This window comes from Condylura cristata, unplaced genomic scaffold (genome assembly GCF_000260355.1).
Source record: "Condylura cristata isolate star-nosed mole 26May11 unplaced genomic scaffold, ConCri1.0 scaffold00010, whole genome shotgun sequence".
In the NCBI taxonomy this organism is placed as follows: Eukaryota; Metazoa; Chordata; class Mammalia; order Eulipotyphla; family Talpidae; genus Condylura; species Condylura cristata.
In genome coordinates this window covers 8099468-8112850 of record NW_004567111.1, presented here as the reverse complement: position 1 = coordinate 8112850, position 13383 = coordinate 8099468, and the positions used below count along the sequence as shown (strand labels likewise).

The 13383-nt window shown below is 43.7% G+C and overlaps 1 protein-coding gene across 1 annotated transcript in view; it reads right to left on the bottom strand.

The window, feature by feature from the left end:
* Nucleotides 1-13383, bottom strand: part of ABCC4 (ATP-binding cassette, sub-family C (CFTR/MRP), member 4) — a 166436-nt gene that overhangs the window by 45062 nt on the left and 107991 nt on the right. The window contains exons 22-26 of the mRNA XM_004680297.2: nucleotides 5742-5892; nucleotides 4055-4174; nucleotides 2800-2910; nucleotides 1311-1411; nucleotides 118-309 (exon numbers count right to left, since the gene is read on the bottom strand). Coding sequence (XP_004680354.2) covers nucleotides 118-309; nucleotides 1311-1411; nucleotides 2800-2910; nucleotides 4055-4174; nucleotides 5742-5892 — 675 coding nt within the window. The remainder of the gene's footprint in view (nucleotides 1-117; nucleotides 310-1310; nucleotides 1412-2799; nucleotides 2911-4054; nucleotides 4175-5741; nucleotides 5893-13383) is intronic.

Below are 13383 nucleotides of genomic sequence, written 5' to 3'. Positions count from 1 at the left end.
TCAGTCTCTGACTCCCAAACAACACGAGCTCACACACATTCACAAAAAAGCAAGGAAGCAGTAAGACGCTAAAGGTTTAGTCAAGATATTTAGGGGCCAAGGGGAGGTTCAACAAACCTTTTCTCTTGACTTGATGAGGGCTGTCAGGTGCTTCAGCACCAGGGGCCCATCCAAGCTGTAGGAGAAGTTCACGTTGTCAAAGACAATTACACCCTCGTGGGGCCAGCCGGGCGGGGGGCGCTTCTGGCATTCCCACGAGGCTTCCTTCTCAAGGTCCGTGTACTCAATGACCCTTTCTACTGAAATCATCTGAAAGACACGCGGCATCATGTGGGTTGGGGGAGCCGGATAAGAAAGGTTTCTTTTACAACGAGTGGGTGGAGGCGAGGCAGGTCTCACGCCCCCAGTGGAGCAAAGTAGCAGTAGCTGTGGATGTGGATCAAAAAACGGTCCATGATCCGCCCTATCACCTTTAGGATAGCTGTTTCCTTCACCATCCTCTCAGGACTGAAAGGATTGCAGAAGCCGTCATGTAGCCACACTCACATCGGAGTGAAGCATGGGGTTCTGTCAAAGCAAAGATACTTCTGGCCACAGAGGTCATCTGCTAGAGGGAGCCCAGGGATGGACATTAGACCTCATCTGAATACTCGCTTGCCTTCTACTCTGTTACGAGTGCCGGTTGGAAGGATTTCATTTCCATTGCTTTTCCCTGCTTCGGAGAAGGTGCAAATTCTCAAAAGAGGGGCTAACTTCTACACGGGCTAGGACTTTCTGAACAAGTCTAAGTGGACAGCTTCGTCCAGCACACACCCTCAGAGGGAGCTTACCCTGCAGGGAAGAGGGGACCCGACCCAAGGATGCTCAGGCAACCAACACATTCAACAATAAATACTAAAATGGAGTTGGGGGGGTTCCTATTAGTTAAACAAACAACTTGAAAATACTGAATTCTTCTTATACCGGGACTGAGGAGTTACTCATTAAGAAACAAAAATAAACAGGCCTCTCAGAAATTAGCTTATATCCTCTCCAGGATTTCAGAACCTCCCTCCTACAGAGACATTTATTACATTTGAAGACACTTGTGAGGAATAGAAAACCCGCTGACATAGCATCCATAAGACTGAGAAAAAGATGTATATATTTTATTCGACATTAACTTTAAACAGATGGGAGGAAGGATCTAAAAAACTGTTCGCTACAATGTAAAAATAACAGTTTTAATGTTTTACATAAGAATGGCTTTTATGCCATTTAATGGTAAGAGGACTTCAAAAAAAAGCTAAGAACATTAAGATAAACATTACCATATTCTCCACTTCGGCGCTTTGCCTGACACACCACTGGAACATCCCCATGAGCGTGAGGGCATAGGACAGGGCCAGGCCCACCTGCCCAGCATCCAGCGCTGCAGGAGGAAGACAGCAGAGTGAGTCCCATGCTGACCCGGGGCCTGGCTCCGCCACTTTCCCAAGTCGATGTCTTTATCAAATTTAGTCACCTCCCTTAAGATGACAGCCAGGGATACATTATTTGTTGACTGAGAACAGGACACAGTGAAAGACAGAAGTGAGGAATAGTGTCTTCACGAAGACTTAATCATTAGAGTCTCACACAGGGCTCGGCAGACCTCTCCTGTCTCCCTCTGCTCCCCTCAGCAGGGTATTTCAGGAGATCCGCCTGTTCTGCTCCCCACTGTGTCTCCGATGAATCTTCTCACCACCCTTGCACTGCTGGCCTGTACCCCGGTTCTGTATGCACAAATTAACTAAATCTTTAAAAAAAAAAAAATGTTATCCCTAGGGTTTTAAGGAACCTGATGCCATGTCACCTTCTACATCCAATGCAGTTTTGGTTGGAAAACACTAAAAAAGACACAGCGAGTTCTTTGGTCCAGTGCTCATAGACTTAAGTAAGACACTTCACTGCTCATTCCCTTTCAGTGTGGCTACTGCGGGAGGCTTGGGGTGGCCTGGTCTTACCATGCACAAACCCCATCTGCTGAGTGCACCAGCTGTCAGTGGTCAGCAGCAGGAGGACAGCCAGGTGCCTGCTGAGAATCACTGTCCTTTATCATTTAAAAAAACAACTTATTGGGCTCTCCCTGGTGGGGCAATGGGATAAAGCCCCACACTATGAAGATCTCCGAAGCCACAGCAGCACGAGTTCCATGCCTGGCCAGGGAGCTGACCCACGTGGCATGCAGACCTCTCCTGACACGCCCGAGCTCTCCTCTGCAGTGTATTTCAGTAGATTCGCCTTTTCTGTTCCCCACTCTTGTCTCTGGGGAATCCTTTCATCACCACACCTGTGGCCTGTACCTCAGTTCGGTATGCATAGATAAATAAATCTTTAAAAAAAAAAAAAACAATTATTGCAATAACACTGGCCTCTAAGAGATTCCTTCCAACCCCATGCACCAGGCACTTACCACCAGCACATCTGAGTGGTTCTAAAGCTGAAAGCTGAGGCCTTAAGCTGGGTCACACATACACTTAATGGCCAACTTGGTTCTCTCACACAACCACCTGCTACTCCAGGGAAGCTCTGCCTGCTGGTTTCACTGACCTAGTCCTCTATCCACTTATGAGAACTAAAAGGAACCTCCAACACCCACATGGTGCCTCTTAGTGGGTCACACTGGTGAACGGCGCCAACCTGAAGCATTCTGGTACCCACTTTCACACAATGCATCAGAGACACCAGCAGACATGGGGGCAGCGTTTAATTTAGCGACCGTAAATGCAGCTACAAATTGCAATCATACCACAGATAGTTATTCACATCTGTACTCACTTTTTGCCAGAATGAGGGACCCAAAGGCAACAACAATGACAAAGATGGCACAGATGGCATCCAGACGCACGGCGAACCACCGGGACGTCGTCAGAAACAAGAACCACGCCTCTGGACGAGCAAGCAGCACGGGGACGGAGAGAAATCGTGTTAGCTGCATCAAGGGGGACGCACACCGAGGCCCGCTGAGCTACCGAAGGCTCACACCGCGCTGGCCTGTGAGGTACAGTCTGGGGAACGGAGGCTTCTGGAAAACCCGTGTTTTCATACAAAGTAAGGTAGAAGGTGAGCCGAGGAGGCACGACAGTGGCTGTGCAGGAAGCCTTGGTGGAAAAGTTCACCCCGGAAGTAAGAAACGGAAACGCACTCAAAATCCTGCACATGGAAAGGGGGTGGTCAGTGCCATTCCGCGAATGAAATGCAGCCCCCTGCACCGTGACAGTTCCTCGTTCTGCAAGGGCAGGAGCACATCATTCATCTTGTTTCTGGCACCTTCTGTTCTTACTCCAGGTCGGCTCACTCTTTTTATTCCTGAGGGCCCTGTTTCTAAATAACCGTCTCACTAAAAGGAGTTGCGCCGTAATGTAAGTGCCATTTTCTCACAAAAACTACACTAGAGACTGGAAAGGTAGATCGGGATTATAGAGGCTTAAGAGGAAGTTCGGAAATGTGTCACCAGAAAGGGGGAAAAAAAAAAAACTTCACTGATACAAAGAATAATACCTATCAAGTGGGTGGCAGATCTAAGAGTCAGCAAATGAATATCCTCATCCTCCATGTTTTCTAACACCCGGCATGCTCTGAAGCAAGAGCCAGCAGCAAACCATACTTTGAGGTAGAGTAGTCCACCACTTGTGTTTGTAAATAAAGTTTTATTGGGGTGCAGCCATGGCCGTTTGCTGATGTGGATTATCTTTGCCTGCTTTCCTGCTACAATGTGAGGTAGAGTGTTTGCCACTGACAACACGGTGCCCAAAATCTAAAATATTTACTCTCTGATCCACTTCTGAAGGGACTTTGTTGACCCCTGGCTTCAAGGGACAAAAAGGGACAGAAGACTGTATTGGAAGGACAAGGCAAGCCCAGGTGTAAGTGGAGATTCTGAGGACACTAAGCCAAGAAGAAAGGGGATGGGAGGAAGATTCTGCAGAGGCAGAGTGCCGAGGTGATGGCCAAGGCAGTCCTTTGGAGGGAGGCCAGGCCTGAGACTGCAACGCATCCCACCCTCTGACTCCAGCTTCAGAAATGCACCCACCTGAATGCAAATCCTGATGTGCGTCGAACAGCTCCTGAAACCTCTCCTCAGCCCTGAATGCCCGGATCACCCAGAGTCCCTGGAGAGAAGATGATAAGTGGGAAAACACAGGGCTCCGAGCTGGGGAAGAACAGAGAAAGTTCCATAAGGCTGGATGCAGGGAGACCAGCGGCCTTCTGTATTGTGAGGGTCATGCATCCGAGGGAACTCGCCAAGAAAATGCCCACATCCCTGGCCAAGCCACGCATTCATGGTGATGACCTGGAAATAAGGTTTCGCATACCTGCGACCCAATTCAAGTCTACTCTACTTAGACAATGAAATTCTCCTTGGTTAACTCCTCTGTCCAGATCCCTCTCAAAGATGCCCCACCCCACACTTTTCCCTGCAGCCTTTGATGACACCAGACTCCCATTGTGCAACCAGACTGCTGAACGATGCCACTTCAGAGCAGCTTGCCAGTGCACAGAACAAAGATGGAGCTCACTGATTGTTAGGTTTCTCCAAGTCTCATCACGAGACCAAGTCCATCGGCAGAATACCAGCCATGCTCAGTCTACACTGCCCTGTCTTCCCACTGACGTGCCCCCAAGCCAGGCCTTTACAGCAGGTGAATGGTTTGCTTAGTGACTGAAACTTTCTATAACTTTAATGAAACAATCACCTCCTATCTTTCCCCCAACTATATATGTCAGAAAAATAAAAAGCTCATTAATCCCCATGAACTTATATATGGGGCTCAATATGCTTCTCTTATTAGCCAGCTTCCAGAAAGCCAAGTTGGCAATGACTGGTAATGGGTAACTGGTAGCGGTTGAGGATTCTTGTACAAATATCGTCCTCCTTTCCTTTCTTGGCTAGTATCCTTCAACTTTTGTTTCAGGTATATTTGGTGTATAACACTGTTACTTTCAAGGACACGGCACAGTGATTCTGTATTTGTACGTCCTGTGAAACGATCACCAGTGTAAGTCTAGTTAACAGCCATCATCATACAACTCTGTAATAAGAAATTCTTAGATCATTCTGTTAGCAACTTGCCAGTCTGCAAGACAGGCGTGTTAACGCCAGTCACCATGTTGTGCGACACCCCAGGACTTATTTTATAACTTGGGGTTTGTCTGGACCTTTTGACCTTTTTCACTCAGTTATATGCCTCCATGGTCTATGTTGCTGTTGTTTTTAATATAAAATGCTATTCCACTTATGATTTTGTTTAAATAATTATGCTTATGCATTAGTGATGAAATAAGCTCTAAATTACTTCCTTCTCTGTGATTACGTGTATTACTAGTTAACTATGAAAATGTTTGTCCCATTATGTACCCACGCTAGGAAGTTGAAGACTGTAATAGACTAAAGAAATCCCAAACTGTTGTCCTCTACAGGCAATTTTCTCTGCACCCATCTTCGCAAATGAGCAGTGGCAAAATACAGTCCACACACGTCCTTCGTTGACCTGCAAGGCGGCCCAGATGTGCTACGGGCTTTGTTCGCTCAAAGGGTCAAGCTACTAGGCTGGGGGGGTTGGGGAGAAGAGGAGGACGAATGATATTTGATTCCTGATGTGAACTCTGGGAGGACCCACAAGAGAGTCCACGGGATCTCACAATCTCCTAAGGTCCTCTTAGGTATGCCACACGTGGAAATACATTCACAATGACATCACAACCCAAACTGGACTCACTTGTAGATTCCAGGCGTTTGACATCTCTTGAAGTTTCTAAGAAATATCGCCGAAGAACAAAGAAAATGATGCCAAGGGGAAGCAAGGGGATAGCAATCCAAGGAATCACAGCCACCGCCACGCCCACCACGCCAACCACCAGCAGGAACGTCTGAAAGGGAGAAAACAAGGCCCTTTGATCCAGAACTCGGTGTTCTTTGAAAGACCTGTCAGAGCGGCAGGGGATGCTTGGCCATCCAACATGACAAAGTCACATCTGAAACTGGTGATATATATATATATATATATATATATATATATATATATATATATATATATATATATATATATATATATGGTGGCATTCTGTGCGCCAACACGAAGAACCTCCTGGGTTTTAGCACATGTGATCACGCACTAGCCCTATGATGTGGGCACTGAGGCTTTGCTATTGAACAGATGCGAAAGTTGGAGACTCATTATCTCAAATTATCATGAATCCCTAGACATTAACGATAAATTTAGCAAGCAGGTACCAAAGATAAGGAATCCAGAAGCCTCAGCCACTCATGTAGTGACAACAAAGGGATTCATTATAGATTTACAGCTAAAAAGGGGGAGGGGGAACCCCATAAATGTTTGCCTTGAGAAAAGCTTCTCTTGGTTTTCTACCCAAAACGTACTGAGTCCTGACAGTGTCCAGGCACACAGTGACTACTTCACACGTGTCCATCATATACTCGTCAATGTAACCCTACTATTAGTAAGAAAATTGTACAAGAGGAGCCACTGGGCACATAGAGGGTAAAAGCAACACGACAAGTTGGAAAACTCTTATTAGTCTCAGAGATGGTGCCCTCATCAATAGCTGTTCTAAAGTTTGTCTCCAGTAGATGTCAAACTTTTTATTTTTCAGGAAGAAATGCACTTATGTGATCCCCCTAATTTGCCTCTAGTACTGTCCTCTAAATACCCTCTTACTTAAGGAATTTCAGTGTTCATCACCATTTCTCACAAACAGGCAACAAAAGGAAAAAGGATAAACAAATTCTTGACATTTCTTAGAAATATGAGAAAGAGCTCTGATGAGCATTTACGATGCATAAAGTTTGCCCTTTTTTAAAAATATTTTTTATTTTTATTTTTAGATTTTTTTATTTTATTTGTACATACAGAATTGGGGTACAGGCCAGAGGCTCAGGGGCGGTGAGAGGCTTCACCAGAGACAGAGTGGGGAGCAGAACAGGCAGATTGACGAAGTACACTGCTGAGGGGAGCAGTGGGCGGGTCAGGAGAGGTCTGCCGCCCCCTGTGGTCACCTCCAGGGCAGGTGGGGATCGAACATATGCGGAAGTGGCTTCAGCTTCTCAGTACAGTGCTTTAACCCGCTGCGCCACCAGGGAGGGCCAAAGTTTGCCCTTTTTAAAAAAAATTTTTATCATTCACATAGACATTTAATGTGCCATCATTAGGAGAAGTATCCAAAATGTCTATTTCAAAGGCAAGTGATGATGACAGCATCAGGTGTTTCGCATAAAGGGGCTGAGCCCAGAGTCCTAAGCATGGTCACTGGGTTGTCACATCATCTTTGAGACTTTTATCGTAGGAAATGATCTTGATTTAAAAAGAAAGCTGGTAGCCTAAAATCTCAAGTCACTAGACAATGTGGATTTAAATAAGTATCCACCTGTATCAAGAGAAATATATCATGGTGTGTGACTTCAGGTGTGAGAGGAATACATTTTGACACTAAGAGCCCATGGCTACCGGAAGTGGGGTTGAATGGTACAGACACACAGGCACCCCTGCTCAAATGCAGGAATCACCCACTGGTAGTTAACTACAGTTGATGGAAATTATGACCAGGAGGGAATGAGCCAGGCTGCAAAGGCTCAGCTGTTTGCCCTTGTGATCAGAAGCTGTAATTTGTTCTCTGGATTCTTGGTAAGCGCGGGCACCAGCAACTTCAGCTTGCCAGCCCCGCCCAGCCCAGTCCCAACCAGCGAAGGCCTATCAGGGAAATGTCTTACACAGACTGGGGATACTGAATCAGTGCTTCCAGGGCACTTTCTCAGTGGAGCCTCCAATGAGAAATGTAGGAATGGGCATCTCCGCTTCCGAGTGAGGTATGGAAGCTGGGAAAACCTGGCTGCTTTCCCAGGCTCTCCCAGGCACTGAATGCATCTTGAAGAAAGGCAGGAGCAATGAATCACACTGTGCTATGTGGGTACCAGCTTTCACTGTGTCTCCTCCTCAGCAGCACGGTAAAAAGTAGTAGATGCCAGAGTGGAGAGGAATGGATTACTGAAGGGGGAAACTCCAAGCTGGGCTGTCGCACCTCTCTCCATCTATACCTGCAGCTGAACAGTTCCTGATGCCCTCACTTGGCAGGTGCATGCCACCTATACACCATGCACCTGGGGACAGGTCCATCCCGCTCCTTTTATATGCCTGGATGAGGGATGTCTCAAATGCACCTTGAGACTACAGAAAGGATCCTGTCCTGAGTAGCTGTTTCTGACTAACTGCAATGGCATCTAAATGAGTGAGGTACACAGGAGAGGGGAAAAACATAATGCATATGACAAGCATTATTTTGCATAAAGAATTGCTCAGTTAAAAAACTGACAAACAAGGGCCCATGCTGGTGGCACAGCCGGTTCAAGCACAGCACTGAGAAGCTAAAGCCGCTTCATTGCAAGCTTGATCCAGCCCCAGAGGTGACCTACATGGCCCGGCAGACCTCTCCTGACCCGCCCACTGCTCCCCTCAGCTGTGCACTTCGTCAGTCAGCCTGTTCTGCTCTCCAGTCTATCTCTAGTGAATCTTCTCACTACCTCTGCACATCTGGCCTGTACCCCAGTTCTACATGCATAAATAAATAAATCTTAATAAACAAACTAAAAACAAGACACAGCATTATGGCAAAATGTCTTCAAAACGCTGATGAAATCCCTGTACCCTGTTGCCAGCCCAAGAAAGACACAATGGTGCCAATCCCCAGATACCACCTGTGGACACCTCACAAGACTATGTGTGTCCTACGCTCCCTGCTCCCATGCACCGTTGGGTTTTACGCACACCAGAGCTGCTAGGCTGGGGCATCCCCCGCACTGACTGGAAGGCAGTGAACTTCGGACAGCCTGGTGACAGCCCAAGTCAGGTGATTCGCCCCAGCCTATTCGCACCTCCACCTGGTATTGTATCCCATTTATATAAAATTAATGCTTAAAAAAAAAAAAAAACTTCTAAATATGATCTTATTTAACATGTTTTCCCCTTTGGCATTTTCTCCTGTTGGGTTTCTTGTGGTTACAAGTTATCTTTCCTGCAAGTGACTGGTCCTAGACAGCCAAGGGATGAACAGCCTGTTCAGAGCAGAGTTGGCCATGAATAACAACTGAAAAACACTTGCTAATACACTTGAACAAGTGCTGATTCCAGCATTGCTTCAAAAAGAAAAACAGACAAACCCAGATTCATAAGAAAGAAAACTAAAACCAGAAAGTCAAGTGACTTGGGGCGGTTAAGAGGAGGATAACTAATTAATACATAAAATCCCAGGACACAAAAGGAGACTGAGTCTTTTATAGTTTCAGTATCTGTATTTGAATGGTGGTAGAAGATGTGAGCTTTCCTAGGAAGCCTTTTCTTCTACAATCACGTTGCATCCTGATATTACAGATTTCAATATAGCCCTTCACAACACAATTTTAAACACAAGCACCTGATTGCCTGTTTGGCATTTAACTACCAAACTGCTCACAGTCTTTATAAGAATTCCTAGGTATCTCCCCACAATTTACTTTAAAAGTATTTCCATGGGACTCTCTGTGAAGTCTTTGTGAAGCTTGTGCCAAAAAACATGTTTCCTATAAACAGCAGTAAAAATGTATTCTTCTTATTTTATGCAAATATATATGTCATCCATACTTTTGGCTCATACCATTTTTATTTGAACTCTCACTCCTCATATTAGGCACAAAGTGAAATATGTATTTAATCATGAGGCGACTTCATCAGGAGAGAGGACTTTTATTATTTGTTTACCATATTAAAAAATAAAATCCGGGTCATTAAAGATTGCTCACACCTCAGAGGAATTTCAAAGCTTTTAATTCCACTGTCAGTCAGCCTCTTCAGAATTCCGTTCCAAGTTGTGATAAGTACAAATCGTCCAGATTGCCTTAAACTATTATAGATTTTGCAGAAGATAGGACTTAAGTGAAATAAACAAAGCAAGATTCACTTCTTGGCAAGAAAACATGGCAATATTTTCCTCTGATTTAAAGAGGGAAAAAACTGATGCCTGCTTTTTGATCAGTAAGCTGTTTACTGAGTGGATATAAGAGCGATACCTGAGATAAAACAAACAAACAAAAATCACTTTTCGGTGAAATGACTGTCATATAGATTGGCAGGCTGGCTAGCCAGGATTCCTGGGGGGACAGTTAAATCCTGAAGGTTATAGAGAAATATCTGAAAGCAAAAAGAAGGAACTGCAATACGTGAAGTAACTTATATGAAATCCCATCTCACCTCTTGTCCATTGTATTGTTTCTTTCAGCAACTTACTTATACTTGCTCTTGGCAAGACCCAGCTTCCCCTCTACATAGCCTTCAGATAAATTTTTAAATTTTGATAAGCTAACTTCAAACTTTATTTAATTAGTTTTAAAGGTCATTCCAATGAGGAGAACATTCATTTATAAAGGACAAGAAGTCACCATCAAAGAATGAATTTTTAATTGTGGAATTTTAGAAACCACCACTCCTGTGGCTTAGAGACCTGTTAGATGCAGGGGAAACTTAAAAAATTTCATGAAGGCCCTCCCAGGCAGCACAATAGGTTAAAGCACAGCACTATGAAACTATTGGTAACCACTGCATCACAAGTTCAATCCCCCACCAGGGAGGTGATCCACATGGCACAGCAGACCTCTCTTAACCAGCTCACTGCTCCCTTCAGCAGTGTATTTCAGTCAGTCTGCCTGCTCTACTTCCCACTCTGTCTCTGGTGATTCCTCTCACCCCCTGCATACCTCTGGTCTGTATGCATAAATAAATAAATCTTAAAATTTCATGTATTCTACATCAACAGAAGACTGGTTTGAAAGTCTCTATAATAGAAAAGCTCACCATGAATAGAATTTGCTGCTTAAAAAAAAAAGTATAATCCCCATCAAATTAGGTTCATTACTCTTTTATTTCAAGATAAATAGAAGCAAGAGGGAAAACTACAGAAGGTTCTTAAATATAAGTTTTTAAACCTCAATACCAATACATGGCCAGTCTCCATTCTGCAGTTCTAAGTTAAGGACTGATTGAGCGCCTGGTGTCTCGGGGGGTCAAAGATCGGTCTCTGGTTTCTAAACCACACTCCACCCCTACTTCAACTTACCCAACTCAGCTCTCTGAACTCAAAACTTTATGGGCAATCAGTGAGTCCTATTTGTACAAAGAGATCTATGCAACATTAACCCTTTTTAAACATGTCCTGTTCCTGAAGGTGCCACTCATGCCTCTCAGCCCTTAGATGCCCCTGATCTTTGCTCAAGACACAAACGCTGGGATTTGTGTACCCTTCAGTTAGCACTTAATCCTGCAGCATAGCTCATTCCACTGAAAAGTTAAGAGATATTTAGTTTGCTATTTATCAGCACAATAGAAAGTCCTAAGGAAAGTGCTGGGTTTGTTCCTTTGTTTTTAACTTTTCTCATTGAGTGATAGCTTCCCCTCCATTTTTCTCAGTGCTAAAATAAAGGTCAATACAAAATTCCAGGCTGGGATCTGGCACACCTTAAAAATAACAGTGCATAAAAGCAGAAATAAAAATAGGGTGGAAGCTAGGCAACAAAATCATTAATTACATCCAGCGTCTACCTATAACCAACTATAGACAGAAGTTTCTAGAAGGATTCTGGGTTATAAATATTTCATGGGAACAGTCACTTTAGCTAGAACATATAACAATATGTAAATTTATATGAGCCTGATAAAATACTACCAAAATTCATAAGGCAAATCTGGGAAGATGAATTTTTTTTGCCATAAATGGCACCATCAATGAGAAGGTGAAATGGGTAAAAAATGAATCTTGAGCTCTGCACTGAAACCCATACATAGTCAGGTAGATAAAAAATCTGAAAATGAAAAGTGAAACAAAGTCTCTAAAGGATAAAAATCTTTGCCTGGAATAGGCAAATTTTTGTTTGAATGGGCACAAAAATGATTACCCATAAAGAAAATGTGCTTATGAACACACAATATTTGAGATTGAAAGGGCAACCATTACTGTAGAATAAGACATCTGCCGTAAATACAGAGTAGATGTCAAAAAAAGAGAGCTAATTCAATGGACCTACAGCTGACTGGCACAAAAGAGATCCGTGAGCCTGAAAACAAATCAAATACAAATTATCCAAACCAAAAACAAAAGTAAAAAAAGACTGCAAATAATGGGATGGAACGTTCTCGATCTCTGGGGCAATATCAGTCAAATGCTCAAATAATTAGAGTCCCCAAAGGTAAAGAGAAGAAAATGTAAGATGGAGAAGAAATTCATGGAGATAAAGGGTCAATGTTTCCCCTAATGAAAAAAAAAATCATTTATTTTGTAATGTTTCAAGAACCCAAAGGAGACACATGAGATTAAGTATAAGAATGATGGCTGATTTTTCATCAAATAATTAAAGGAGACAATAATATAGTTGTGATGTGGAACAACAAAAAACTGGCAAACTACAATCCTGTATTTATTGAAAAGATCACTAAAACTGAGGGTGAAATAAAGATCTGTTCAAAGACACAAAATCTCAGGGGATCAACCAGCAGGAGGGGAAATGATCCAGGTAAGCCCAGGTTTCAGAAAGTAATGGAGAGTACAGGAAAGTATAAATATCTGGATACATATAAAATAGAATTTCTACATGTGCATGCATACTTTAAAAGATGACTTTGTTTAAAGCAAAGTCTAAAGCACTATGTACTAAGGTTTCTAGCTTATGTACAAAGATAAATAAACATGTCAGAATGCAATAGTCAGTCTTCCATTTTCAGTGAATTTGGCAGATATTATTTGAAAGTGGAATGTAGTCACTTCAATGTGTATCATGCAGTCAAGAGCAACCAAAAAATCACAAAAAATACAGCTAAATATGCAATGTCAAAGACAGAACAAAGCAACAACGTATATTCAATTCACTCAACAGAAGGAAGAGAAAGTGCAATAGAGGGGAAAAGCCAAAATGCTAAAAAATAAGACGTCCAATTTAAACCCAATGATCAATAAATGACATGACATGTACATGGATGAAAGACGTTTAAAAAAAAAAGGCAGCGTTATTAGAGGGCCAAAGACAAGACAGACCTGACTAGATCATACTTACAAGAAACACCTCTAAATAGAAGGAGGTAGGGGGCCCTCCCTGGTGGCACAGCAGGTTAAAGCACTGCACTAAGACGCTAAAGCCACTTCAGCATCAGATTCCCGTCTCCCTGGGAGGTGACCACATGGCGTGGCAGACCTCTCCTGACCCGCCCGCTGCTCCCCTCAGCAGCGGACTTCATCCATCTATCTCTTCTGCTCCCCACTCTGTCTCTGGTGAATCCTCTCACTGCACCTGCACCTCTGGCCTGTACCCCAGTTCTGTATGCATAAATA